A 26,901-nucleotide genomic window follows, 5' to 3' on the forward strand; every position below is an offset into this window, starting at 1 on the left:
GGCGTTGTAGTCTGGCGGCAGAGTCGGCAGCCTATTGGCTGTCGGGCGGTGCTTGAGGGGTGCGTGCGGGCAGTGGGCGGGATCGGTGTCTGTCACACCGTGACCGGGCAGGCTACTGGCTACCGGGCGGTGATTGAGGGCTGTGTTCCCGCCCCGCGGCGCGGGGCAGTGGGCGGGCTCTGTGTCTGTCACACGGTGACCGGCAGCGGCGTGGCGCGGAGCGGCGAGCGGCGATGCCCGAAGCCACCCGGTTCAGCGCCAGCAGCGGGGCCGAGTCGGATCCCGAGTGCCCCATGGAGAGCGAGTCCGCCCTGGAGAGCAGCCGGCGGCGGCGCAAGGTAACCGGGCCCGGGAGGAGAACTCCGGGGCCTCCCGCGGCCGGGTGCGGCCTGGCCGCCCCGTGCCGCCTGCGCGCCGGGGCCGTGTCCGTGTCCGGCGGGTCTCGCCTCGCGTGGCGCCGCCGGTGGCGTGTGCCGGGCCGGGGCTGCGGCCACGGGGCGGTGCCGGGCCGGCCACGTGCGCGGCGGGGCCTCCCGGGAGGGCGGCGGCGCGGCCTGTGGCGCCCGGGCCTCGCCTCCGCCTCGTGTTCGGGCGGACCCGCCGCGGCGGGCGGGGGCTGGGGCGCCCCCACGCCGCTTAGCGGCCCCGGGAGCGCTCTCGGTGCGCGCTGGAGGGAGGAAGCGTCCCGAAAACGAAGGCCCGGGCGACTCGTGGTCGGGAAACGCCTCCCGGCGGCATCTGCGCCGCGGCGGGGAGGGCTCGGCCGGGTTTCTGCCCCTTCCGCTGTTGGCATCCGAAGCACGGGTTTTGAACGGGGCAGCATCACCGGACGCGTGAGCAGCTGGTCCAGGGAGGTGGTTCTGCCCCGCTGCTCTGGTGAGGCCCCCTGCAGTGCTGCTCCAGCTCCGGAGCCCACGGGACACACGTGGAGCTGCTGGAGAGGGGCCAGAGGAGCCCGGGAATGACCCGAGGCTGGAACAGCTCTGCTGGGGACAGGTGAGAGAGCTGGGGGGTTCAGCTGGAGAACAGAAGCTCCGGGGACACCTTAGTGCAGCCTTTCTGTATTTTGAAGTGGCCTGTAAGAGAGATGGGGACAGACTTTGGCAGGACAAGGGGCGATGGTTTTAAACTAAAGGAGGGAGAGTCAGACCAGACATGAGGAAGAGTTTTTTCTTTTCCCCTGTGGGTGGTGAGAGCCTGGGCAGGTTCCCAGAGCGGTGGGGATGAACCATCCCTGAGACACCCCAGGCCAGGCCAGGCCAGGCCCATTCTATCATTCTATGTTTTGCAACATCTTCTCTGTTTTGTGTCACTTGGATGACGTGCATGTGTTTTCATTTATCGGCTGTGTTGCTCTGTGCCTTACCAGAAGGAGAAAAAAGAGAAGAAATCTAAACGGCATGACAAGTCTCGGAGGAGAAAGGCTGAGACGGATGAAAGTGAGCAGTCGGAGGAGGACGTTGTTCCCCCAAAACTCAAGAAATCCAAGAGTGGAGTAAAACAGAATGGTCATGTAAGAGAAGAAAGCCCAGAGAACACAAGATTATCTTCCTTAAACATGAAATCCACTCACAAAAAACAGCACAGTAATTCTAGTGAAACGTCAAGTGGTGATGGTGACAGCGAGCCAGAGCAGGTAATACTAATGGTTGGGTTAGTGATGTGCTTAGCTTTCAACTCCTGTATTGCAACAAAGTTATGTTTAGAGCAGGTTATTTTTCCTTTTTTTTCCTCCCAATCAGTGGAAAGGCTGCTGGAAATTTCCAGGGTTTAAACGTACTCGAAGTGCCCCTTCCCTTGATTGTTTGCAAAAATTTCAGATTTGGAAAGTCCTGAAGCTGTGGATGAGCGCACCGTGGTTTCCGCACTTCAGCAGCCCGGCTCCGTGGGAGCTGCTGGCAGACGGACAAGCTGCAGGGAGATGGTGCTTTAATATGATTCAGCATCGTTAGATGTGATCGTGATTGCCACAAATATAGTGCAATTGACTTCTTTTTGGTATTATTGACTACTTCTCTAGTGAAATAAGAATTATTTGTTTTTAGCTAGTGGAAAAAGAAAAGTTACGTATTAGTATGTTTTTATGTATCATTAGGTAGTAATTAATGCAATAAGATGGTCCTTAATATAATACCATGTTGTAACAGTTCTGTAAGTAGTTTTCAGTCTTTTGGTAAGAATGTTTTTATTTTTTCTGACTATTCTGTTTTATTTAGGTTCCTTTATTATTGCTTGACATGAACATTTTTTTTGAAGGGAAACATATCTTGTTCTATTTAGGATTTGTTCTGAAAAGTCTTTATACCTGCGTGTTCTACTGTTGCTCGGTTTTGTTCCTTATTGCAGCTGACGCTTTGCAAAGCACCCAGGCTTCCCCTGGAGTCTAGGTTTGCGTTCTTTCCTCGCCCTTAGTGTTTTAACTGCTGTGCTGTTATAACATGTGGAAGTGATGCCTTGCTGAGCAGGAGCATTGGATGCTCTACTTCATAATGTTACTCTTTTGGGAATCAGTTTCTGTAGCTGTAAATCACTGTGCTGTGTTAGTTGGGAAGCAGGAAACGGGGTAGATATCATCCTGATTCTTGCATATTACAACGTGACCTGTTAGGCTATTGGTAATTATTTAAAAGAGGATGTCAAAATTTAATTAAGAGTTTTCAGAGTTCTCATTTAGGTGTTTTGCATTTCTAGGGTTATGCCATTAAATGTGAAACAGTCTTAAATTACAGATCACTTTTGTCGAACTTTGAAATACGATAGTGGCTATAGTAAAACAAAGAAGGCTCTTTAGCTGCTGCTGCGGTGCTGTCACTGGAAGTTTGACCCTTGGGAATGACACTAGTGCCTGTGCCATTACCTTGAATTTTCTGCTGGTCATATATATTCCCACGGAATATCATCTAATTTGTTGTTTACCTGTCAGGAGATGACTGAAGAACAGAAAGAGGGTGCTTTGTCCAATTTTCCTATTTCCAAAGGGACTGTTCAGCTTCTTCAAGGTAAATTTCTTAACATGCTATGACCACAGAAATTAAATTATCTCTGTTGTGTGTTTTTTATCCTTGACGGATTCAACCAGTGAGCTTTGAGATGCGCTCTGCGTGTGGCTGTGCAAGCACAGGTGCTATAGAGAAAGCATATATTGACTGCCGCCTCTGGATAAAGCTTTGAACACAGACTTTTCTGTTTGCAGTATTGCCCACTTCAGCCTTTACAAGTAGAATTTTAAATGACATAAGCTCAAAAGAAAAGGCGTGAGAATTTTTCAATCAAAGGTTTTTTCAGCATGAGTAAAAGAAAACCAGTTACATTTAGTGTGTTTGATGTTAGTATGTGTGTGACTTAGTATGAATTAAGAGAACAATATAAGTGTTTTTGATGTAGTGTTTTATGTGAAAGCAAGAGATTTTCATAGATATGTGGGGAGTATCACATAAATAAAGCCACGGTACTTAACAGTGGCGTTATCTGTCCCAGCCAGCACTGCGTCCGGTGGTGTGAAGTGGGAGAACAAAACGGGCAGTCTGAGGGCGGCTTTAGAGACGACCTCTGAGATTAAATAAATCCGAGGAGATGGTGATATAACCCCGAGTGACTTCAGAGTGGATGGGGCTTTTGCTTGGGATAACTTTCTCTGAAGAGTATGCAAGAACACTTGTAAAACGATCAAATTAAGGAAGTCTGTTGAATTGTCACAGCTCGAGGAGTCACGTACCTGTTTCCCGTGCAAGTGAAGACCTTCGACCCAGTGTATGCTGGCAAAGATGTCATTGCTCAGGCTCGAACTGGAACGGGGAAGACATTCTCTTTTGCTATTCCCTTAATTGAAAAGCTTCAGGGAGACACACAGGAAAGAAGAAGAGGCCGTGCACCAAAGGTAACTGTGCTTAGTCAGAGCGCCAGTTTTGCTTTGTCGTACAGCTGAGTGATTCAGATTTTCAACCTGGTGGAAAAGTTCTTCAGGTTTGCGCAGGAATAAAGTAAGCCCCACTAAAGATTGTTTGAAAGCTCTGCTCCTGGGCTTTGTCTGCGTCCTGCGCTGCCTCATAGCTCTGATGAACAGTAAAGAGCGCAACAGTTCTATCCGCTTGTCAGTTCCTTTTTCTGCATACGGGGAGACTGAAACTACAAGTGTTCATCGTGTTCCTATTTAACTTTACCTGTTGAGGTCTAGTGGTTACTGGATGCTTGTTTTTCTCCCAAATTAGTAACAGATTAGTGACTTCTCTTGATCGATAAAAGCTACTTAAACACATTTGTTTAAACATGTAAAAAGTGGGAGGTCTTAAAAACAGACTTCGTTTTCACAAGGACAACCATCAGATATTGAAGCTTCTGATCCAGAGGATGCAGATTTGTTATGAGCAGTCTGTGTTTGTTTTCACCACATTCTTGTGATGCTGTCCAAAACTAGATAGGCCAAAGCTTCTTGTATCCTCATATCCCCATTAATAGTGGAATTATTATTTTTTTATCACTTTATTTCAGCTTGTCGCCTGAAGCTCATTCCAAAACTAGTACTGGCTGTTTTATTTGCATCTGCCCGTCTCGTTGGCCGTCAGACAGAGAATGCTGGCTCTGGACTGGGCACAGTCTTGCAGAGAAGGGAAAGCTTTCTTTGAAGGAGTCACAAGTCTTAAAATAAAGTCTTGCAGGCCTTGCTCTACCACAGTACACTACTTCTTGTAACGTGTTTCAATGTTGGAAGGAGTCACAGGGTGAGGATCTGGAGTTCCTTAGTTGAACTCCTGGCCAGTAGCTCATCCCTCACCTGTGCAAAGCCTGCGTATCGGAAGAGAGGACGGTCTCTTGGTTGTTTCTGCGAGGATATCAGCACAGGCTCCAGAACCCTGCTGAACTTTGCAGACTGAACTCGTTTCCCTGAGTCCCAGGGGAGCTGAGACAGTTGATTGCCCTTTCTCACACCTTCTTGTGGGACTGAAGCATTACCGAGCATGTGTAAAAACCTTTTATTACCAAAATCCTTTAGTCTTGCGCTCAAACAGTGCATGTGTGTGTAGGAGACCTGTAGCTGGTCTGTTCAAGAGCTGAAGTTAAATAAGATTTAAGTACCTCCTGCCCATCTCTTTTAAAAAGAAGGTAGCCTGTCCTTAGTGGCTGTGTGCCGAAGGAGATTAATGGTGTTACAAGAGACTTAAGCAGTACGTTTCTTTAATTTTTGTTTAGATAACTATTTAACCGCGCCCCCCCCCCCCCTTTTTTTTAAATTACACACGAGGTCAGACCTAAACGGATGATTAGAAGACTAGTGGTTTCTTGGCAGAAGCCATGAGAGAAATCTGTCTTTGCTCTGTCTAGGTACTAGTTCTCTGTCCAACGAGAGAGCTGGCGAACCAGGTTGCCAAAGACTTCAAGGACATCACTAGAAAGCTGACGGTAGCTTGTTTCTATGGGGGAACGCCATATAACGGACAGAGTAAGTGACACAAATGTCGATTGAGTGACATGTTTGAGAAATGCAGCTGGGTCCTTCCAAACACACACTTTTAACTCGAGTACTGGAGAGTATTCATGGGGAATTCAGCAGCTCCAGATAAATCTTATTGTGAGAAATAATTGTGTTCAATTAATTGTGCTCAATTATGTTCTTGGTGTTCCTCATCTACTCATAGTCATTAAAGAGGATATATTGTGTGTATACAGAGTGTTTAGGTTCTTGTAAACTTTGATGTTTCTATAAAAGATGTTTAGTCTTAGAGCTGTGAGTGGGGTTTTTTTGTGTGATATGTGATAGCTAGAAAATCAGTAAAGTGGAGAATAATGTCTTTATTCTAACCGCATAATTCTTGCTGGTTGTAAACTAGGTAAATGAGAGCAGGAATGGGAACACGCTCTTCCATTGGAATGTGTCTTGAGACATTAGGGATGAATTCTTTTTCCTGCAGAACTTCAGAAAGGAGGTGATTTCAGTCAGTTTCCGATTCAGGCAGACAATTTGGGCAGAGCTAGCTACTTCCAGCGTGTGTTAAAAGAAGCTCTTTGTTTGCCACTTTATTTAAATCATGGGGAGAGGGAAGGGAGATGGGGAATCTGTTCTGCAGGAGGAGCGGTGGAACTTCTACCTTCCCGCTTTGGTTTTTGTTTGGTTTTGTTTTTCCCATGTTTTCTCTTGCTGTTCATCATTTCTTCTCACATTTGTGAGAAGAGCACTAACGGATGGTTTGAGAAGCTGATGTTACATTATTACTCAGCTGTGATGTGTTTCTAATGTATAGAATGCTCCCTAGGTCACTGCTAACGCCTCTGCTGCTCTTCCCTGTTATCAGTTGATCTCATGAGAAGCGGCATTGACATCTTGGTTGGGACACCTGGTCGAATCAAAGACCATCTTCAGAACGGCAAGCTGGACCTGAGCAAGGTGAAACATGTGGTACTTGATGAAGTTGACCAGATGCTGGACATGGGATTTGCTGAGCAAGTGGAAGACATTTTACGAGTTGCATACAAGAAGGGTAATCTCAATATTTAAACAAACAGTAGGAAATATTAGTAATAATTTAGTCTGCTAAAATTCAGGTCTATTTTTCTGCGAGTAGCAAGGTGTCTCTGTTTAGAAATGACTGAATGTTGTAGGAAATGTGAACGCAGTACATGAGGAGGTGTGAAAGTAGGACTTGTTCACAGGACCTTTGCAAAGGTTAAAATCCCTTACTTAGGGATCTGTAAATAACTTTGACACCCATCCATAAGTTGTACTTGGACTTCTTCCAGTTAAAAGGAGTTAGAAACCTTTTACCATTTTCCCCACTTGGAAATAGACTGGATTTTTGGTCACAGTAACTTTTTGCCTAATCTTGAAAATATTTGGACTTTCCAGAGTATTTTTTCCCAGATGTTGATCATGCCTCAATTGAAAAAGCGGAATTGCCTTATTTATTTTAAATACTGATATTTGACCCCATACTTTTAATAACTCACGTAATCAACGTGTATGCATCTGTGAGATGAAACGTGAAGTTTGCGAAACGTTGTTGTGTTTTAAGATTCTGAAGACAACCCCCAGACGCTGCTGTTTTCCGCAACTTGCCCGCACTGGGTGTATGACGTGGCGAAGAAATACATGAAGTCCAAATACGAGCAGGTCGACCTGATTGGGAAAAAGACTCAAAAGGCTGCCACGACAGTGGAAGTGAGTATCTGTCTCGTGTGGGACGTTTCCAGGCCTCTTCCCCTCTCCTTTATGCTACAAACGGTCATCCCATCCTAACGTACATTAGCAGAATGATGTCGAAAGTAGGTCTGAGAATTATTGTTTAAGCATAAGGCGCTCTACAGCCAGTCAAACTCTCTCTGTCTCCTCACAGCATCCATAGGCATCTCGAGTAGAGTGAGGATTCAGTTATCAGTTGGTTTTGTTGGTTTTCAGAGGAAAAGGGTATCTGAATTTATCCAGAGAAATGATATAATGTCTCCTGGGTTTTTTTAACTTGCTTTAAAAAGCGATTTGTAGACTGTCATCTTGGTTTTCCTCTTACTGTGACTATTCTGTTTAATGTTAGACTAATTGTGGTGGATACAAGAGCCACATGGCTTTTGCACGTTCTGGAACGTGAGCTAGTGTATCTTGCCTATCAGGAAGCTGTATAACTCTTTAGTATTTCTGGATTTTACAGTTTCAAATGTACTAAAAAGAAGAACATTGTGTTTTTATGTGTGCTAACCACCGGAATTACTTTCCATAGCATTTGGCAATAGAGTGTCACTGGTCTCAGAGAGCCGCAGTGATCGGAGACGTCATTCAGGTCTACAGTGGCAGCTACGGGAGGACCATCGTCTTTTGTGAGACCAAAAAGGAGGCAAATGAACTGGCTCTGAATGCTTCAATCAAGCAGGTATATGTCGGTATCGCAGCTGTGTTCAGCAGCAGAACCTGTCCGAGGTGTATCAGCCCTGTGTTTGATACCAGACCTATGCTGAGTGAGTTTTAAAGAGAGACTTTGAAAGCGGTTAGGACCGGCTTTTGTGGGTGGTCAGATAGCTTCAAAAACTGCCAAAAAGGACCTTAAGAAAGACTCAAACTGGTTGAAAGTTTACAGCATTATGGTCTTCAGGACTAGGCTGCACTAACAGATACTGAGCTACAAGGGATTTTTTATTAAAAGAAGAGTTATTGACATCAAATGAAACAGTTGTGAATTTTTTTTCTGTAGAGAGGACTGTCTTGGATTAAAAAACGGAGGCAGACTTAGAGAACAAGTAGGATAAGAGGTTGTGGTACTGGAGTAGCAGTTACTGAGCTGTGATGCTGACATTAATTAGTGTAGTAGTGGAGCACTGTCTTTGATTTTGGTGCGGTCCTATACCAATAGTGTTTTTCAGGATTGCCAGTCATTGCACGGTGACATTCCTCAGAAGCAGAGAGAAATCACACTGAAAGGTTTCAGAAACGGTGCATTCAAAGTTCTGGTGGCAACCAACGTGGCTGCCCGTGGTTTAGACATCCCTGAGGTTGACCTGGTTGTACAGAGTTCACCACCAAAGGTAGGTGATGACTGGGTGTCTTGGTTGGGTGTCTTGTCGTAATTTATAGGTTTGTTTTCAAGCAGTAAAGGCTTTAGGGGATGGTGTTCACCACACTGGGTACATCAGCATTGCATTTAAGGGTAAGGAGGGTCCTGATACACAGAAGTAGTTCCTTAGAGGATTCTTTTCAGAGTGCATCGGCCCCTGGTACGTTTAAAGATGGGGTCCTTAAAACACCCCCATTCAGGGCTGCTTAAAGCCTCTCCCTTCAAGGCCTTGCATGGTGATTGCGGGTCTGGGAGCAGCGGAAAGTGAGGAGCGGCTGTTTGTCTCGCAGGAACAGTTCGCTAAGCAGGGGCGTAGGTGAGGATGGACCCCAACAGTGACATGGGCTGAAGTTAAGAGGGTTTAAAAGAAGCAAGATCATTTTTCAGTGAATTTGCCGTTATACCATGTCAGTAATCGTGCTCAAGTTGTTATGCAGGAGGGTGTAGGGGGTACGCGTGCTCAAAATGGTGCCAGAACGAGACTTAGCTGATCTGTGCTCATGGTTCTGGCTTTCAAACAGGGATTTTTAGAGGGTTATGGAAAAGCTCATTTGTTTGATTTTAGTGAAACTGTTTTTAACTTAATTCTCTGATGCATATATTGTGCGTTATTCAGGCTTAACTGTAATAGCTTCTACTAAGTTATCTGAATGCAATGAATTGATTAAATTACAATAAATTAGATAAGTTATAAGAGTATTTATATTGAAGGATGTGGAGTCCTATATCCATCGTTCTGGACGCACAGGTCGAGCTGGACGGACTGGGATCTGCATCTGTTTCTACCAGCGAAAGGAGGAACATCAGTTAAGATATGTGGAACAGAAAGCGGTAAAGTGCAGCTTCTTCTGACGTAATGCCTCGGGGCAGCATGTCGTGCTCGTGTTTAGTTCAACAGTTCAGTGACAGAATGTAGCATGTAACGCCCCACGTGAGCTTAGGCTACCTGCAGAGCTCGAGTCCGCTGTCAGTTACCGCGGAGCAGAGACGGTGCTGCGGATTCTGGTGCTCACGCTTTTCTCAGCCAATTCCAGTAAGACTGGACCTGTGCAAATGAGAAAAAGCCCGCAGGATTTCAGTTCAGTGTTCACCATGGCTTGTTATCAGTGGTTTGCTTTACTGAGAACTGTTACTTCCATTTTGCACTTTGTGCACTGCTCCATATAGTATTTCTCTCGCCAACTAAATATTCAGTTGGGGTGAGATGGTTTAGTCTTGGCACATAAAACTCAGACTTACATAATGTAACTCGTACTTAAATCCAAGTAAATCGGAGTAAAATGAATAATTTAGAATTTGTAGGCCCTTTTTGCTGTTGGAATCCACCAAAATGGTCTCTGTTTCAGTTTGAGGTCACTGGATCATTTAAACTGACCTGGTACATAAAGGCTTTTAAGTGTTACCCGTTTCCCTGTAAGCTTGACCTTGTCATTTTCACCAGCAAAACTTGGGAGTTAAAAGGTGAAAAGAAGAAGAAAAGTGATAGATTTAACTGAAACAATAGAACTGAATTACTTATGGTATGCAACTTTCATCTGTATTGTGCTTTTTACTTTCCAGGGCATTACGTTCAAGCGTGTTGGCGTTCCTACCGCAACAGATATCATAAAGGCTTCCAGCAAGGACGCCATCAGGTGCGTTGGGTGGCTCAGGCCCTGGTGTATCTCCCTGGTTCAGAGGGGATGTTTGGATTACTTGATGCCATCTCTCAGAACCAATCGCTACTAAAGCCTTGCAGTGTGGATTGGAAGTGCTGGCTATGCGGAGGAAAGAACAGTGTGTGTACCTGCTTTTGTTCTGTTACAGAGCCCAGTAAATACTAATAGAGAATGTTTGTTTCTTTTGCTTTAATTACTTAGGTGTCTGGATTCTGTTCCTGAAACTGCTATTGAGTATTTCAAGGAATCTGCCCGGTTACTAGTACAGGAGAAGGGGCCAGTGAATGCTCTGGCTGCAGCTCTGGCCCACATTTCAGGTGCCACCTCCATTGAGCAGCGCTCCCTGCTGAACTCAGACGCGGTAAGGCTGGGTGGCTCAACGTGGGTCTAAAAGTTTTTTTTAAAAAATGTAAATAAAAAGCAACACACTTCTGCGATGTTTAAATAGAGAATCATCTGTCTCCCTGGGATTTTTATATGGGAACTGTACTTAAGTCACTAGGAACTACTGATTTAGTTCAAAGCAAAAATATACTGGCTACAAATATGCTTGCTCTCTGATAACAGTACCCACTTGAAAACTTCAGTGTATAAAGTCTAAATTAGGAGGTTTCTCGTGTGTGAAGCTTATTCCTCTGACTGACTGGAGTTTCTTACTTGTAGGGGTTTGTTACAATGATACTGCACTGCTCTGAAGAAATAAACAATATGAGCTACGCCTGGCGAAGGCTGCGAGAACTGTTGGGCGACGATGTCGACAGGAAGGTGAACAGAATGTGTTTCCTCAAGGGAAAAATGGTAAGCTGCTTTGTGTGTGTCTTTCCTGCGGAGCTGTCTGCTTGTAGCCTTTTCTCAGCAATTGCCAGAGGAGATACGGGGTCTTTTTCTCCCTGTTCCAGGCACTGCTGATAAGGACGTGACTCTGGGGGAAGGGTGGGTCTCAGCCTCTTCTTTTGGGTCTTGGGGGCTTAGGGCTCTGCTCCACTCATGTACTAAGGAGACAGCACAATGTGGTATATAGCATGGCTATAGGGACGGCAGAACACATAATAGGAACTGTGTGGTTACTGTGCCGTAACGACACAACGTAGAACAGGATTTCATAGGAGAGTCAGTTCTGGTAGTTCGCGTCCATCCTGTTTCTGGAACCTGAAAGGGAAAGAGGAGAAAGTTACTTTCTGGGTTGGGTACGTCAGTGTTGGAACAGCCTCTCTGAGAGGTGGTTATTTGAAACAGAAGTGATTCCCCTCGCTCTTCTGCGTTTTCACAGACGTTAAAACGTGTGATCAGATAGTCTGTCCAGGACTATTTGTGACAGAGGACAAGGTCCTGCTTATGCCACTTGCTGGGCATTATTACTGATTTGCTTCATCTTTGTTTTTTTTCTGGGTGTATTTCTTGTTTCTCAGCATACCCTGCTGAATCAAACAGCACGGAGATGCTGTGATCTCGATGACCGAATCTGCGTGCTGTCAGCCCGTGTGCTGGGTCAGCAGGCCATTCTCTGACCCCTTCTCTGCCGTTCCGTTCTTCTGGCGCTTTCACGCACCCACATTGCCGTAGACTCATGGTTCATATCCGTGCTGCAGTTTCCATCACAGACACATTCACTGGCGTTACAGGGAACTGGCCAGTTTGTGATTCCCTGGTTTTGTGTGACTTAAGCTCACTTCTTCACGTCAGTGAACTATTTTTATTATTTCCATCTCTGAAATCTTCTTAATGCGTCCTTCGTGCAGGAGATTTGGTATTGCATTGATTGGTGAGCTTGCTCTTATTGTCCTCGCCTCTGTCTCTCTGTTCACAGCATTGTTCCGTACTTGATATGCAGAACACTGTGTATGGATGGTGTTCCCTACATCAGATTTGTAATTCTCAATATCCAGGTTGCTCATTTGGACAAAGAATAGCATTTCAATGTATGAATTATGTGTATTGTACTGAATCATTCAAGTAGTTTAACTTCAGATTTTTAGGCTGAACCTAAATGTTCAGTTTACTGGATATATATATTTTATAGTATAGATTAAAACGTCTAATTTGAAAGAATTTGCCAAATGAGTAATGCAGAAGCCAATAGACAACAGTTTAGGATGCAAAAGGTTATAAACATATTGTTAAAGAGCAGGAAAATGTGGATTGGAAGTGCTGGCTATGCGGAGGAAAGAACAGTGTGTGTACCTGAGGAAAACGTTAAGGGAGTGAGAGCAAGTATTGGTGTTCTGAGAAACATTGATGCAACTCTCTCAGTGCTCAAAGATCTCCAAGTATCTCAAGTCTCTTAAAAACCACTTTGAAACTGTTTTAGTACACAGATTTGTACGTGTTTGTTTGTTTTTAGTTGCATCAGCTGCTAGCCTTGTGCCCATTGCAGTTATTCTCTCTCTCCAGGGAGTGTGTTTCGATGTCCCTGCGGCAGACCGGAAGGACATAGAGGTACGTACGTCATTGCAACGCCTGGTTGCAGCGCCCCGTAGATAAAACTGGCTGGAGAGGGCGAGGCAGAAAACACGACGTGGCCCGTATCCTGCCTTTTCCATCCCAAAAGGGGATGGCTTTGGAGCAGCTGAACAGAACAAGCATGCAGCGTTCCTCTCCTACAGTATTCCTGTCTCCAAAGCTGTATCTGGAGACTTCTGTCTGAGAAGAGCGGGGGTGTGAACCGTCCAGCCCTTCTCACCGCCGCTGGGTTGATCGGTGTAGGCAATGAGTGCTGTTACACTATACAACCCCTTTTTCCATTCCCCGACCCGTGGCAGAATTGGTGTCCCCAGGCCAAAATTCCTCAGGCATCCAGCCTCCGGGTGCTTCTCCCTGAGCTCGTCTCAGTACCCTCGTGCCCTGGTATTCGTTCAGCCCTACAACAAATTCTGTTTGTGATCAGCAGTAATTATAGTGTTAGTCTTAATTAATGAAACGTGGGGAAGGAGATGACTGAAGATGCTGCTTTGTAAAGCACTTAAGGTGGGTTTCTCAGCTGCGGCTTACGCTTAAAATTTTGAAACCAGTATTGACCACTTATGTTAGAAGCTTGAATCCCCTATTTAGCTCACGATTTTTCCTTTTTGACTGAGCAAACTTAGTAATTACGAAATACCCTGTATGTGCATTCCTAGAATTTAACTTGCTGTGTCTGACTTCTGTTTGAACAGGCGAGATGGGAAGATTCGAAACAGTGGCGTTTGTGCGTGGCGACTGAGTTACCCGAGTTAGCGGAGTCGCAGAGAGGAGGAGGAGGAGGAGGAGGAGGGGGAGGAAGCGGCCGGAGCTTCTCAAGCTGCAGGAACGGGCGGCGCGGGAGCTCCGGCGGTAGAAACAGATTCAGGGGCAGGGGCCAGAAGCGAAGCTTTGACAGAGCCTTTGATCGTTAACTTCAACAAGCCAGCGCGGAAGAACGGGACTGCAGTATTTTATATATTCATTAAAATAGGCTGTTCCTGTGTGTTTGTACCACCTTGAAAAATCCGTCGTTCACATTATTTTTTTTCTCAGTACTACTTTGGTCGTAATCAAGATCCTGTTCACTTAAACGCAGGAACAAGAGAACTTTGTTTTTTTCTTTCTTTCTCCTCTGGCAATTTCAGCTGTCACTACCTACATCTGTGTTCTAGAATATGTCTGTCGCCTCGCTGTGTACTGTATAGATCCTCACCACCGGTCAAACCTGTACATTTTCCAGAAAAATAAAATACTATTTTACGAGTTCACGCCCCGCGTCGGAAGGTTCTAAAAGCGCGGGTGCTGGCCCGAGGCGAGCGGCAGAGAGTGGCTTCTGGGAGCGATGCTTAGCCGCTGTGGACGAGCGGGATCCCGCGGGCCCGTGTGCCGGGGACGCCGGCGGAAGGGCCGGGCCGGGCCGGGGGGAAGGGGCGGGCCGGGCGGGGCCGGGAGCGGGGCCGGCGCAGCGGCTGTATGGGCGGCGTGTGGAGCCGGGCAGCGCGGCTTGGCCTCCCCGCGGCCCGGGCGGCGGCCCCGCTCAGCAGCCGGCAGCGCTGCTGGCTGTCCGGGCCGGGCCCGCTGCTGCTGGCGGCGGCGCTGCCCCGCGGCCCGGGCCGCCCGCTGGCCGCGCTGCACGCCGCGCCTCACTTCCTGCGCGCCGGGGCGGGGCGCGACGTGCGGGGCCGCCGCTGGGACTCGGGCAGCAGCAGCAGCAGCAGCAGCGCCGCCGCCGCGCAGCTCTCCGGGGAGCCGCCCGCCGCCATGCCCGCCGCCGGCCCCGCCGCCAGCCCCGCCGAACCGCAGGCGCCGGCCGGGGCCGAGTCCGTGCGGCGCGGCCGCCGGAGGAAGGTCAAGGTGGGAGCGGGAGCGGCGCGCACGTGCGGGGGCGGCCATCTTGTGCGGGGCGCGGGGCTTCGCGCGTTAGAGCCGCGGGGCGGTGCGGGGCGGTGCGGTGCGGGGCGGGGGTCGCTCCGGGTACATCTGTTCCCCCTCTCGGCAGGAGGCGGCCCAGGAGAAGAAGCCGAAGCGGCGGGAGAAACTGAAGCGGCGCGGTCAGGCCGGGGGCGAGCAGGCCCAGCCCGAGGAGAGCGGGCTGGCCGAGCTTGAGCCCCCCCTGCCCAAGAAGACGAAGCAAGGCAAGGAGAGCGGCGGCGCCGAGCGTGCGGCGAAAGCCCCTGCCGCCCAGAGCAGCGGAGCCGCGTCCCCGGGAGAGCAGGACGGCCGTGCCGAGGTGGGAGCGCTGCGCGGCTTGCCTCGTTAAAGCCTCACTGGTACCGAGCGCGTGCAGTAACACGTGCTGCTGGAGAGGCGGGCAGCGTCTGCTGCCGCTCCCTGGAGATCTGTGACTCCTGAGCATCAGCGAGCGGCTGCTGCCCGTCCTGCTCCTGCCCGGGTCGTGGGTGTGCGCGAACCCGCGCAGCGCGGCACCACGCGGGGCCGCTGGGCCACGGCTCCGCGGTGCCCCCGCGGCAGGCGCCGGCGTGTGTGCGGGCGCCCGGCCTTGTGAGGGCCCCTCGGAGCCGCGCGGGCGGCGTGGTGCGGCGGCCCCTCCCCGCCGGCTGGCCCCGCCCCGCCGGCGCGCGTCCCGTGGGCGAGGGCCGCGGTTACTGATTCCCGCGCTCGGGTTCTCCCCGTTCGTTCCCCTGGATCGGGCCTGCTGCAGGTGCTTTTCTCTCCCGTGTTTGCGAGGGGAACATGAATCAAGAGCGTGCGTTTTGCACAGTGGCTGTCATGGTGCGATCTCTTGGATCTTTGAAGCAGACGTTACATTGTGAGCTTAAAGCATCTCCCGCTGTGCAGTCAAGAAGCCGCTCCTGTGCTGTACCGAGTAGGTGCGATTTAGAGGGAAGTTCCTGCTTCGCACAGGGAATTGTGACACCAAATACGTTTTCCTTTGGAAAACAGTTTTCTAACGATTTCAGTGGACTCCAGTGAAGAACAAGCAGTTTCCCCTCCCTGACTTGCCAAGCATACGTGCCCGATGCGGGGAGATCACACGGACGGGGCGCTGCTTACATTTTGTTTGCCGGGGGTCTCAGGAGGTGTTGCGGGTGTGTCCGAATTAGGGGCGATACGCCGGTGTCTTGAACAGTTGTGGCAGGTGACGAGCAGGAGGACCTTTGGCAGAAAGCCTTTGCTCAGAACCGCTGTAAGAGCAGTTCACGATGGTGAGGCAGGCGCACAGCTGTTGGTGTGTGCCCAAGTGGGGAGTGTTATCTGCTGATCTCTTAGGGCTGACAAGGCGTTTTGTTTTGTTTTTCATCCTGTTAGGAGCTGACAGAAGAAGCAAAAGAAGGCGCCTTCTCCAATTTTCCTCTCTCCCAAAACACCATCAACCTTCTCAAAGGTTAGTTAATGTGGTAAAAAAACTTCTGTAGATGTTTGTCCAGAATTGCACTGTACCCCTATAAGCAGAGACAGAAGCTAAGGGTAAATGGTCCTAAATCAGCCTGTATTTATTGTGCGGTAGGAATACGCACATGAGCAGCCACTGTAGGTTCGAAGAATCTCCTGTTAGCAGGAACAAAGTTTCTGTTTGGTTCCAATTCAGGTGCCTTGAGGCGCGTCTGTTCTTCCATGGCGTGGTTGTTCCTGGGTGTATGTTCTAGACACAGGGTTTCTCTTCTCTTCTCTTCTCTTCTCGTCAGCATCGTTCTACTCACTGTTTATCTTCACTCCCATCTCTGCTGTCTACAGTATCACTTCTTCAATAAGTGTTCCGGTGTTTTGTGTACAGACTGTTTGGCTCCTGTGAACAGATTGTCTGGGATTTTTCTCATACTTGGTCATTTTAGTGTCTGTCCTCGAGCAGCGTTGTTGCAGTAATCCCTGTGGAGTTCTGGTCCTCTCTCTTGGGAAGCTGAGCAGATTTTTGCTTCTCAGACAAAATTCTCCTCGTTCCTTTGCGTTTTCCTTGCCCGGAAGTTTTCTTTTGGATGGATTGTTTCACTTCCAGCGTGCGAAATCTCTGAGGTTTCAGAATGTTTTGAAACACATGCCCTCAGAACCAAGCTGCCGCACAGGCTTGGGCTGTATCAGAAAAATACATGTTGCTGGGTTTGTTTTTTATTTGCTTTTTCCTTCATCTCCTGTTGCCTCATGCCAAATGTCACAAGGAGGGCGAAATTTCATTGTGGACACTGAGCTGTTTGTTTTGGGGAAAATACCTTGTGGTCTAAAGTAGGAGTAAGAACAGAGAGATGTGTTTTCCTAAGTTGCATCTCCTGTTGTGTACAGGATTTGACCTGGTGCCTATGAAATATGTGCTTTAGTTATACATGAGGGCTTCTCATTGCTCAGCTTGCAGCAGGATCAGCACCTTTCAATGAAACCTCTTTGGATTGTTTTACAGCTCGAGGTGTAAAATACCTGTTCCCCGTGCAAGTGAAGACTTTTCAGCCCATATATGACGGCAAAGACGTCATTGCTCAGGCTCGAACGGGAACTGGGAAAACCTTTTCTTTCGCTCTCCCGCTGGTTGAAAAGCTTCAGAGTGTCTCACAAGACGGGAGAAGAGGCCGTTCACCAAAAGTAAGTTACTGCCTGAGGGTTAACACCAAAACCTTGGAACAGGGCAGGTGTCAAAAGCGATTTTGTAATCGGTTTGGGGACGTTTTGGGGCCTTCTTTCCCCCATGTTGATCAGATATCCCATGCCCAGGTTAATAGTGTGAAATTCCTTGCAACATTATAGTAATGCCAAACGTTTTGAAAGTGATTTGATGAATTACTGGAAGTAGAAATATCAAAGATATCCTATTCCCACACAAATGCAATGTGCGTATGTATCATTAGACCGAAAACTGTTGTAGTCTGCATATTTTTTGCCTGCTTCATCCTTCTATTTTATTAACTTTAAAGGCAACGTAGGTTGTAAAATGTGATTGTCTGGAAGATTTCTAGAGAAGAATTAAGCTCTTAGTTTTATCGTTTCCTTCATAAAATAAAATGGATGGGAGAGGATAGATAGTGGAGGAGGGCAGGTAGGTGAGGTGCATGGCTGGAATGCATCCTGCAATGTGTCTGAAGATCTTATCACTCCAAATTGTTTAGTGACTGTTCCTGTCCCTTATTGTTTAACTGCGCCTTCATTGTCCTTGGTCCTTGGTAACGTTTCTGAAGTGTCTATTTTAGCTGGCATTTACTTGAGCAAAAATGTTGCTGTTCTCCCTGTTGGTTATCGTTCAGTTCTTTGCTTTGTTTCCCCTGCTGGCCGTTTGATGAGGAGGAAACGCTTCTCTGGGCACAGCTGCATTTTGGTCTCTCTTCACTCCCTCCAGGTGCTGGTTCTGGTTCCGACCAGGGAACTGGCCACACAGGTAGCCAAAGACTTCAAGCATCTCACCAGGAAGCTGTCCGTGGCTTGTTTCTATGGAGGAACTCCGTATAGAGAACAGCGTAAGTAGATGCGAAGGAATGACTGTTGGAATGGAGTTTACTTCCTCTCACTGCATCCCATGAGTACAAGTGGCTTGGTTCAGTTTGGTCAGGAGCCATGACGTTGCTTCCAGAGGACGTACACAGCCCAGGTTGGATTGTTCTAGTTCCAATAAATGTTTACTTAAAAGAGTGGTTGTAGGTCTGCAAAGTGACTCGTCCTTTTCGTTCCTCGTTGTTTAGTGGCAGTAGGTGTATTCTACTGTGACTTTGCTTGTGGTTTAGCTGATATTCCTGACAGAGCAACTTGGACCATCACTGAACTTACTCGTTTGTTACTTGGGCTGGACGTAGTGCTTTATTCAGAGATCAAAGCGAAGGGCAGTAGTTTGTTGTAACATTACAGGTGTTGCTGTTTACTCTTACTTTTTTACCTTGTTGTCTCTTGGCGTTCTGACACCGTCCTTGGCTCTTCTGTCTTCCAGTTGATCTCCTTAAAAGTGGCATCGATATTCTAGTGGGAACTCCTGGGCGCATCAAAGACCACATTCAGAATAGCAAGCTGGAGCTTTCCAGCGTGAAGCATGTTGTTCTGGATGAAGTCGATCACATGTTGGACATGGGCTTTGCTGAACAAGTGGAAGAAATCTTAGGATTTGCTTATAAAAAAGGTAAATTCTGACATCAAGATAGGAATAGGGGACAGTGCAGAAAACACAGTTATACTGATTTGAGAGCTGCGGGTGCACCCCCAGCTTCAGTCCTTTGTGCGAGCCTGCTATTGGACCTCAGAGAAGAGAGTAAGACGAGGTGACAGATGGCTGAAGGGCTGGAGTAGCATCTCTGCAAGGAGGGGCAGGAGGAAGAAGGCAGAAAGCCAAGAAACCCCACTCCGTAAGCCCTGGTGCTCTCCATCCTGCAAGAGCTAGCAGCACAGGATTGGTGTTGAGGCCCGTCTGTACACTTGGCATCGCGCGGAGTTGACAGCTAGGGAATATTTGTGCTTTTCTGATGTAGTGGGCATTCAGCAAAGCCACCGGGTAGCAGGAGTGGAGATAAAGGAGGTTAATAGTGTGAAATTCCTTGTAACGTTATACTAACACCCAAAGTTTTGAAAGTGATTTGATGAATTACCAGAAGTAGAAATATGAAAGATTTCTGAAAGCAAGGTTATCGCTTCTGGCCCTGGAAGCCACGAAAAGCTGGTGGCTGGCAGTTTCTTCACAGCTGTGACTGCTGTTGGACAGATCCGTGAGCCTTGCGGATCGGGTTTGAGCACCGCACGGTGCAGCCTCTGTTGCTTTCCTTGGCTGTTACTGTGGGAGCACTTCAGGCACCGTCCAAACCATTTTTTAGCAGATGACCTAGAAGTGTGTCTTAGAATTTCTTAATCAGGATGAGAGATTCAGTTTGGTACATCCAAGATTACTGTAATTTTGCCTTTGGTGTCTAAAGGGTATTTAAAATGTTTTCATTGCTCCTACGTTTTCTTCTTGCTGCTGACTTACTGCACATCAAAACCTCTCCATTTGAGAGCAACTCTGCTGCTTTTTTGTCAGTTGTCAAGTTCAGCGTCTGTCGTGATGACTGAAATCAGTGCCCTTCACTTCCAGGTTCTGAGAACAACCCCCAGACGCTGCTGTTTTCTGCAACTTGCCCACGGTGGGTGTATGATGTGGCCAAAAAATACATGAAAGACGAATACGAACAGATCGACCTGATTGGAAAGAAGACGCAAAGGACCGCCACGACTGTGGAAGTGAGTGATTGTGCTGCAGAGCAGCGCGTGGCCTGCGTGAGATGGGTTCTGTGCTGACTTGACAAACAGGGCTGTGCAATGACTTTGCATGTGGTAGACACACATTTTTTAAGCAAAGCTTTTGTGTCGTTTGCAAGCTTAAAAAAAAAAATCTGTCTAAATTAATTTTGTCCGTCCTTTGTGTGGCTTAGATTTAACAAACCGTTCCTGTGTTTCTGCCCCAAACAGCACTTGGCTATACAGTGTCGCTCCTCTCAGAGAGCAGGAGTCCTCGGGGATATCATTCAAGTCTACAGCGGCAGCCGTGGCCGCACCATCGTCTTTTGCGAGACCAAAAAGGAAGCAAACGAGCTCGCTATGAATGCTTCTCTCAAACAGGTACTGGGGCCTGAGTGGAGAGTCGGGGGTTGAATGCCCTGAATAAATACAGGGTTGCAACCGTGTGGATGAAGTTGTTTCTGTGGGCAGTTTTGAGACTTATGAAAGCTGTTTCTAAACGTAAAGCTTTGCGATTAAAATGCCTTCTTGGCTGTGAAAATGAATTTATTCCTTTGGCGTTAAAGTCGTACAGGACCAGATCAATGGAAAATACACAGGTTATGCTGAATAAACAGGAGATAGTAATAAGGGCAATAAGCAGGAGCTGTTCTAGTGCATGTATTACTTATGTTAGTGTGCTCTTTGGATTCAGGAAAATCCAACCAGGATGGTAGAACAGAATGTGCTGTTGTGCTTGCAGAGTCATTTAATAGGCCTCAGGTGGAGCACGTTTCTGTGCTTGCTTGAATGAGCACCCTTTTTTGGGAATGGGAAAAGGTGCTGGATTTTTTTCAGATAAAATCCTGTTTATAGTGAAAGAACAGTAATAGGAATACATGGTTTGCCCAGTATTTGATAAATATACTATTCACGTTAAAATCTTGGAGCGGCAATTTTTGTTTGTTTGCATGTTACTCATTTGAACCGTGAGCTTGTGACTCTTCTCTTTCTTCATGTCATACACTTGCTCTGTCTTGTCTCATTGAAAGTGGAGGTTGTTCAGATTACCTGGAGGGTTTGGGAATGCCCTGAAAACCTTGAGCTTCTGTGGGTATGGGATGGCGTCCCACAGTCTCCCGCTCGCTCTTGACAACACTGCTTAAGTAAGGTTGTTCCCATTTGTTCCGGCGGAGGTGAAAGCTGAAGTGGGCCCTTGTTGGCATGGCAGGCTGAAATTGCACTGTCTGCTGTCGGTATGCTACCAGTAATAATGTTATGGTTAAACTACTCCTTAGGAGTAGTATTGTCGCAGAGAAAGATCAAACCACAAAGCAGGATTCTGTATCTTCCTTTGGTATCGGCTGTGTAGGTATTTTCTGTTGCTCTACACGATGTATTGGGCTTTGTAATTAAATGTGCAGGTATGGCAGCCCAGGCTGCCCTGTTAGTGACGTGTTCATGGCTTGTTCCACTGACAGGATGCCCAGTCCTTGCATGGTGACATCCCACAGCAACAGAGAGAAGTCACATTAAAAGGCTTTAGAACTGGTGTGTTTGAAGTTCTCATTGCAACAAACGTAGCTGCCCGTGGTTTGGATATTCCTGAGGTCGACCTTGTTATACAGTGTTCACCACCAAAAGTAAGTCCCTGGGAGAAACCGGAATTGTGAATTTTATATTTTGGTGACAGAACGGTGGAGTATTCCTTGGTTTCACCAGACCTAGTGTTCTGATTCACCAGCGGGTTTTTTGTAAATGCAGGCCAGGAGTTTCCTCGTTAAATTCTGAGCTTTGATTAAATTAAAAGTGATGGGTTTCTGTTACTCGGGATTGTTGTCAGATAGGTTTTGACATTGTGTCAGGATTTCCGAATCCCTTCTGAATGTTGTTAGGTTGAGTTTCGTGACGATCCTAAAATACTCCTGCTGCCTTTTTCTTCTTTTGTAACTACAGTGGAGCGTTTTATTGTAAAACACCAGTGTTGACACACCTTGGGCAGGGTTGCGTACACAAACCTGAGTGGTTTGTGTGTAGTTATGTTTGGGTATAGAAACAGAATGTATCACTTTCTAGGCTTCCAGAGTAGAATTTAGCTTGCGTTTGCTCTGACTTCCAATGATTTGAATGACATAAGGTTTTCTCATGTTAATCTGAATTTCCAAAGGATGTCGATTCCTACATCCACCGTTCTGGACGAACGGGTCGAGCCGGCCGGACTGGGGTCTGCATCTGTTTATTTCAGAGGAGAGAGGAAGATCTCCTGAAGCAGGTTGAGCACAAAGCGGTGAGTTCTACCTCAGATCTCTGCGTCATGCAATTATTCGGCTCCTGAAGAACTCTGGCACTTTGTAACCATGGGCTGCATGGATCCAGTATGGGCCTCGTGTCCCGTGGTCCGATAGGCCTAAAATGGTGATATTTGGTAACTGTTCATAAATGATGCTGTAGAAACCTGTTCTGTCTCATGAGTTTCCTCATGTTGGCAGTACTCCTGCTGTCAGCAGGCGGGCAGTGACAGGAGTGCATGAAGGAGACCATCTGCATGTTAATTGGTATAAAATAGCTCCACGTTAACAAAGGCGGAAAAATAAAGAAAAGCTTTATTCTTGGTTCAGAGGTAACTGAAGTAAAGGCTGTTAATATTCAAACAGAAGCAACTGGGGGCCTAAGTAACGTGACTCGGGTAGGGTTGAGTTGTAGAGTGCTGAAGATGCCTTTAACTGTAATTTGTTTGCTTGGTTTCAGGGGATTACGTTTAAGCGTGTAGGTGTTCCTTCTGCTACAGATGTAATTAAAGCTTCAAGTAATGATGCCAAAAAGTAAGTTTATTTGCCCGTTCTTAAAAGATGTCTAGAGTTCTTAGCAACAACAACAGTGTTAATGTGAAGCTTTAGGGGCTCAGACCTATCTGTGCGCATGTCTTTGCTTGTGTTGTAAAAGCTTGCTTGGCTTGTAGACACTGGTTTTCATCAGATTATACCAATAAACCTCTATGTGCTTGAACATTGACCTTTTCATAGAATATGATGTTCTCAAAGCTCTTGCAGAAAATAACCTTCGTTTATGTCATCAGAAATCAGTAGCATAACGGGGAATTACTGTCATGCAGGGAATCTGATTTTTGTCTGCTCAGAAGGTACAGTAGCAATGTGTGAAGAGCAGTACTCAGTATACTGTTACTCTGCAGTAGCTGAGGGTGTCCTAACCCCATCCTGCATTTCTTTGTGTTGTTTTATTCTCAAGGGTTATGGTTTTTATTCTATGCACTTTGTTTGTGTTTGCTGCCTGCTTGGTGGAAATTGCACTGACAGAAATTATTAGCGAGGATTTGAGCAGCGTAAAGGAGATCATGGGCATGGTGTTGGGTTTACCACGTACTGAAAAATGGCGGGGTACCCAAAATAGCGTGAAAGTAGCTGTGCTCAGTTTCCCAGCTTGTTCTCGCTGCCTTTCCCAGAAACAGTCAATTTGATCAGCTTTTACTGAGCGCGAGCAGTGCCCTGCCCAGCCCAGCAGCAGCACGGTGGCGCTGGCAGCACTTTCTTGGGGGTTCTTGGGTATGGCTGATATTTCAGCACCTTCCCTGGACGTATTTACCAGTGCTCTCAAACGCGCCACGTGAACGTCCCCCATTTTGAACACATCCTTCAGGAGGCTTGGCTTCATCAACAGACGCGGTGGTTATCCAGCGTCCTGCAAGTGTTGCGTTAAGGGAGTGGTAGTGAAGCGCGAGCGTTACAGCCAAGGCTTTTAGAGATAACTTGTTAACCTTGAAAACTGTCTGAAATCTGGTGTCTTCAACATAGTCATGTTCACACTGGCCTGTGCTGATCTCTTAAACTTCTGTTGTAGGTTGTTGGAAGCCATTCCTCCTTCTGCAGTAGACTACTTCAAAAAATCTGCTCAAGAGCTCATAGACGAAAAAGGAGCAGTTGCTGCCCTGGCTGCAGCTCTGGCCCATATTTCTGGGGCATCTTACATACAGCAGCGCTCCTTACTCAACTCAACTGCGGTAAATAATGTCATACCTGAGTTAACAGGGATGGATGCGAATTGCTTGGGTCTCAGGCTCTTTCCTTAGGGTTCCTGAGCAGCTGTTATCCCCAGCTTCTGGTTTGAGGCTCGTTCCTCAACTGAAACCACCTCTTACTGGCACTCTGCAGGAAACAAAAAAGATGAAATCAGTTTGTACATTTTCTTGCAATGAGAGGTCAGTAGATCTCCAGATATCTAACTGACACACAACTTCGATGCTCTAAGAGAGTTTAACACATTTTACAAGCTGATAGATTGGTTTGTGCTATTGTAGTTTTCCCTTCCCAGGAAACATCTTACATTTCTGCCTGTGACAAATAAGTCTAGCCTGTGAGTAACTGATTTTAAAGAGATTTTGGTAAAGAAAAGTTCTTCCTTTTTCTAACGCACTCAGGGAGGACTTGGCTCAGTTCCTTAGGTGGCAACACAGTTTTGGAAAGAGCACCTGACTGGACTGTGCTTCTTGTATCAGGTTGGGTGGGTTTTTTACCCCTTGTCCAGCACTAACTTTATGTACTGAATAAATGTGTCTCTGTTTCTGGCTAAAATAGAGAAATGCTATTGGCCTTTATATCATGGGACAGTCCTGGGTTAGATGGGTACCTTCAGCTTCCTGGGAGGCTGTTAGTTGCTTTGCTTTTGGAAAGCTGGTTTCTTAGGATTAAATACTACATTACAATAACAAGTTATTGCATGGTTCGTTAGTTAGCGAGTTACAGGCTGTTCAACCAGGTTTAGTCTCATTGTTCTGTTTGTTTCCTGCAGGGCTTTGTGACCATGGTGTTGAAGTGCTCAATAGAAATGCGTAGCATGAGCTATGCTTGGCGAGGACTAAAAGAGCAGCTTGGTGAGGAAGTGGATGGCAAAATATCTGCAATGCGTTTCCTCAAGGGGAAGATGGTAAGGTGGCCCAGCCTTGGGGGAGGAGAGGGAGTGTGTGTGTACATATATGTGTTTATATTGATATGGCCAGTTTTTGCAGTGATTGAGGCAGGAGTTGTGAAGTACCAGCATAGAGGTGTTGACACCTCACTATTCCTGCTTGGTCTCATTTCTGAGAGGATGGTAACCTATTACAACCCCCTGAAATGGCTGTTTAAGTATACACTAATGAAAAAAAAAAGATTGAAGCGAGTTGAGTATTTAGGAGACACGTACTAGAATGGACACATTGCTCCTGAATTATAATGCAGGAATCCTCTCCTAAAAGGAAAAAAAGAAAGGCATCGGAAATATGCATATATGGGAGCAGTTGTTGTGACCTCTTATTTCATTCTAAACTCATGCTGTAACACTATACAGCACTGCGCTGCAGAGACGGCTGTGGGGCCGGCGCGGTGTTGGACTGCCAGCCTGGCCGGGCCGGCGCGGTGTTGGACTGCCAGCCTGGCCGGGCCGGCGCGGTGTTGGACTGCCAGCCTGGCCGGGCCGGCGCGGTGTTGGACTGCCAGCCTGGCCGGGCCGGCGCGGTGTTGGACTGCCAGCCTGGCCGGGCCGGTGCGGTGTTTGCCAGCCTGGCTCCTGCACACGTGCGCTCCCGGAGAGCTTGTGGGGCCAGGTGGCACCTTGTCTGGCTTTGAAACAGCCAGGCTGGTTGCAGGCAGCGCTGCTGTCAGCACAGGCATTTGAATCTGCATTTTGCTTGGAGTGTTTGAGCTTTAACCGTTTTTTTCTTCATCTTATAAAAACCTTCCCCCAAAAGACCGCGCTTCCTGCTGTTTCTGGTCTCTGTGCTTAGCATGGATGGGTGGTTGCAGGTGCTGCCTGACTACAGTTTTGTCTCTGTTCTTGGATATACCTTTGGAAAGCAAATGCCTCTGTTTTTTTTTTTTTTGTTATAGGGGGTGTGCTTTGATATCCCTGTTGATGAACTGAGTAACATACAGGTATGTTTTTGTAGCCAGAATTGTCTTTGGAACCTGGTGATCTGGAATTTGTCGGGTGCCATGTATAGGATTGACTAAAGGGTTGTTTGGGAGGATAAGGTTTGTGTTTTAATAAGGATGTTGCATAGACAACGGTCATTAGAAAGAGCACAGCGCAGTTGTTGGAAATACCCTGTCATGCCTCTTTCTCATTTCAGTTCTCATTATCTTACCTGATTTTATTAAAATACTTTGCCACTCTGGATTTTGATGTCTCTAATATATTGGAGGGTTAACCAGTTTTCTGTTGGCTTCGCTCTCTCTTGTCCCTTTGTGATCATTTATCCTTTTTCGCAGGACTGTGAGTTGTGTCCCAAGGGGAGATCTGCTCACCTGTTTCTGCACGGGTGGGATTTGTCTGGCAGCGCCTTTGCATTCGGTGTTTTTAAATGCTATGAGGAGCCTTGAACACACCTGCAGGCGTGTGGTCTCTTCACGTGGCTCTTTCTCTGCAGGAGCAGTGGAAGGACACCAGGCGCTGGCAGCTGTCGGTGGCAGAGGAGTTGCCTGAGCTGGAGGAGTCGCCCCAGGAGGCTGGACGAGGGTTCTCCAGGTTCGGAAATGGGAGGCAAAGTGACGGCGGCTTCAAGAGGAACAACTGGGTTAAGAACGGAAACCGGGGGCGCAATTTTAACAAGTCACTTGATTAACCTCTGGTAACGGATACAGGACTGAGCTGATTTTTATCGAAAAGTAAAAGCCTGTTGGACACTTCCCTCTGTCTTTATTCCTTCATAAAGCAGCCTGTCTTTGAGGATGGCAAAAAAACATGTTTGCTGCAATGACTGGGGTTTTTGGAAGCTTTTCCATTTTGCCCAGCAAACCAGCTGCTGCCAATCATGCCTGAGGGGGCGAGTGTTTCGCTGGAAACTCAGTGCTGTGAAGAAACAACTCTTCCAAACACGGACGGTTACTGCGCCTTGTCCGTTCCGCAGCCTGTGCATTGAAAAAATGCTCTTTTCAGCAAAACTGAGATCCAGCCCCTCACAGCTTCCTCAAGAGCGTCCCGGTGGCTGTGGGGGCGCTCCTGCTTGCCTGTCGCCATCTGTTGGTTCTCAGCTCTCGGTACCGTTTGCCTGAACCCCGTCGCTGAGGTTCTGGGAAAAAAACGTCAGGAATGGGGACGAGGAGACGGGGGCGGCGCTGCGGTCGCCATGGCGGCGGGGCGGGAGGAAGGGGCGGGGCCGCCGCTGCTCGGCG

At 47.5% G+C, this 26,901-nt stretch overlaps 2 protein-coding genes across 3 annotated transcripts; both read left to right on the forward strand.

Annotated features, from left to right (window-relative positions):
- The first annotated feature begins 104 nt into the window (after positions 1-104).
- Positions 105-13,896, forward strand: LOC102092924 (nucleolar RNA helicase 2-like). Of its 2 annotated transcripts, none has more exons than XM_065067971.1 (15): positions 105-338; positions 1,370-1,636; positions 2,924-2,999; positions 3,699-3,877; positions 5,320-5,437; positions 6,288-6,473; positions 7,005-7,150; positions 7,704-7,853; positions 8,341-8,502; positions 9,243-9,362; positions 10,092-10,165; positions 10,391-10,550; positions 10,853-10,987; positions 12,581-12,625; positions 13,342-13,896. In XM_065067971.1, exons 1-15 carry the CDS (start codon positions 234-236, stop codon positions 13,558-13,560), a joined length of 2,142 nt encoding a protein of 713 aa, XP_064924043.1. In that variant the 5' UTR covers positions 105-233; the 3' UTR covers positions 13,561-13,896. The 2 variants fall into 2 exon arrangements, with proteins under 2 accessions (XP_064924043.1, XP_064924044.1); XM_065067972.1 differs by lacking the exon at positions 105-338 and adding an exon at positions 788-996.
- A 190-nt stretch (positions 13,897-14,086) lies between these two features.
- LOC102092746 (nucleolar RNA helicase 2-like) lies at positions 14,087-26,415 on the forward strand. Its single transcript, XM_065067970.1, has 15 exons — positions 14,087-14,482; positions 14,628-14,858; positions 15,899-15,974; positions 16,980-17,158; positions 17,907-18,024; positions 18,489-18,674; positions 19,617-19,762; positions 19,991-20,140; positions 21,220-21,381; positions 21,906-22,025; positions 22,487-22,560; positions 23,594-23,753; positions 24,542-24,676; positions 25,618-25,662; positions 26,157-26,415. Exons 1-15 carry the CDS (start codon positions 14,102-14,104, stop codon positions 26,349-26,351), a joined length of 2,358 nt encoding a protein of 785 aa, XP_064924042.1. The 5' UTR covers positions 14,087-14,101; the 3' UTR covers positions 26,352-26,415.
- The last annotated feature ends 486 nt before the right edge of the window (positions 26,416-26,901 follow it).

This window comes from Columba livia, chromosome 6 (assembly GCF_036013475.1).
Source record: "Columba livia isolate bColLiv1 breed racing homer chromosome 6, bColLiv1.pat.W.v2, whole genome shotgun sequence".
NCBI lineage: Eukaryota > Metazoa > Chordata > Aves > Columbiformes > Columbidae > Columba > Columba livia.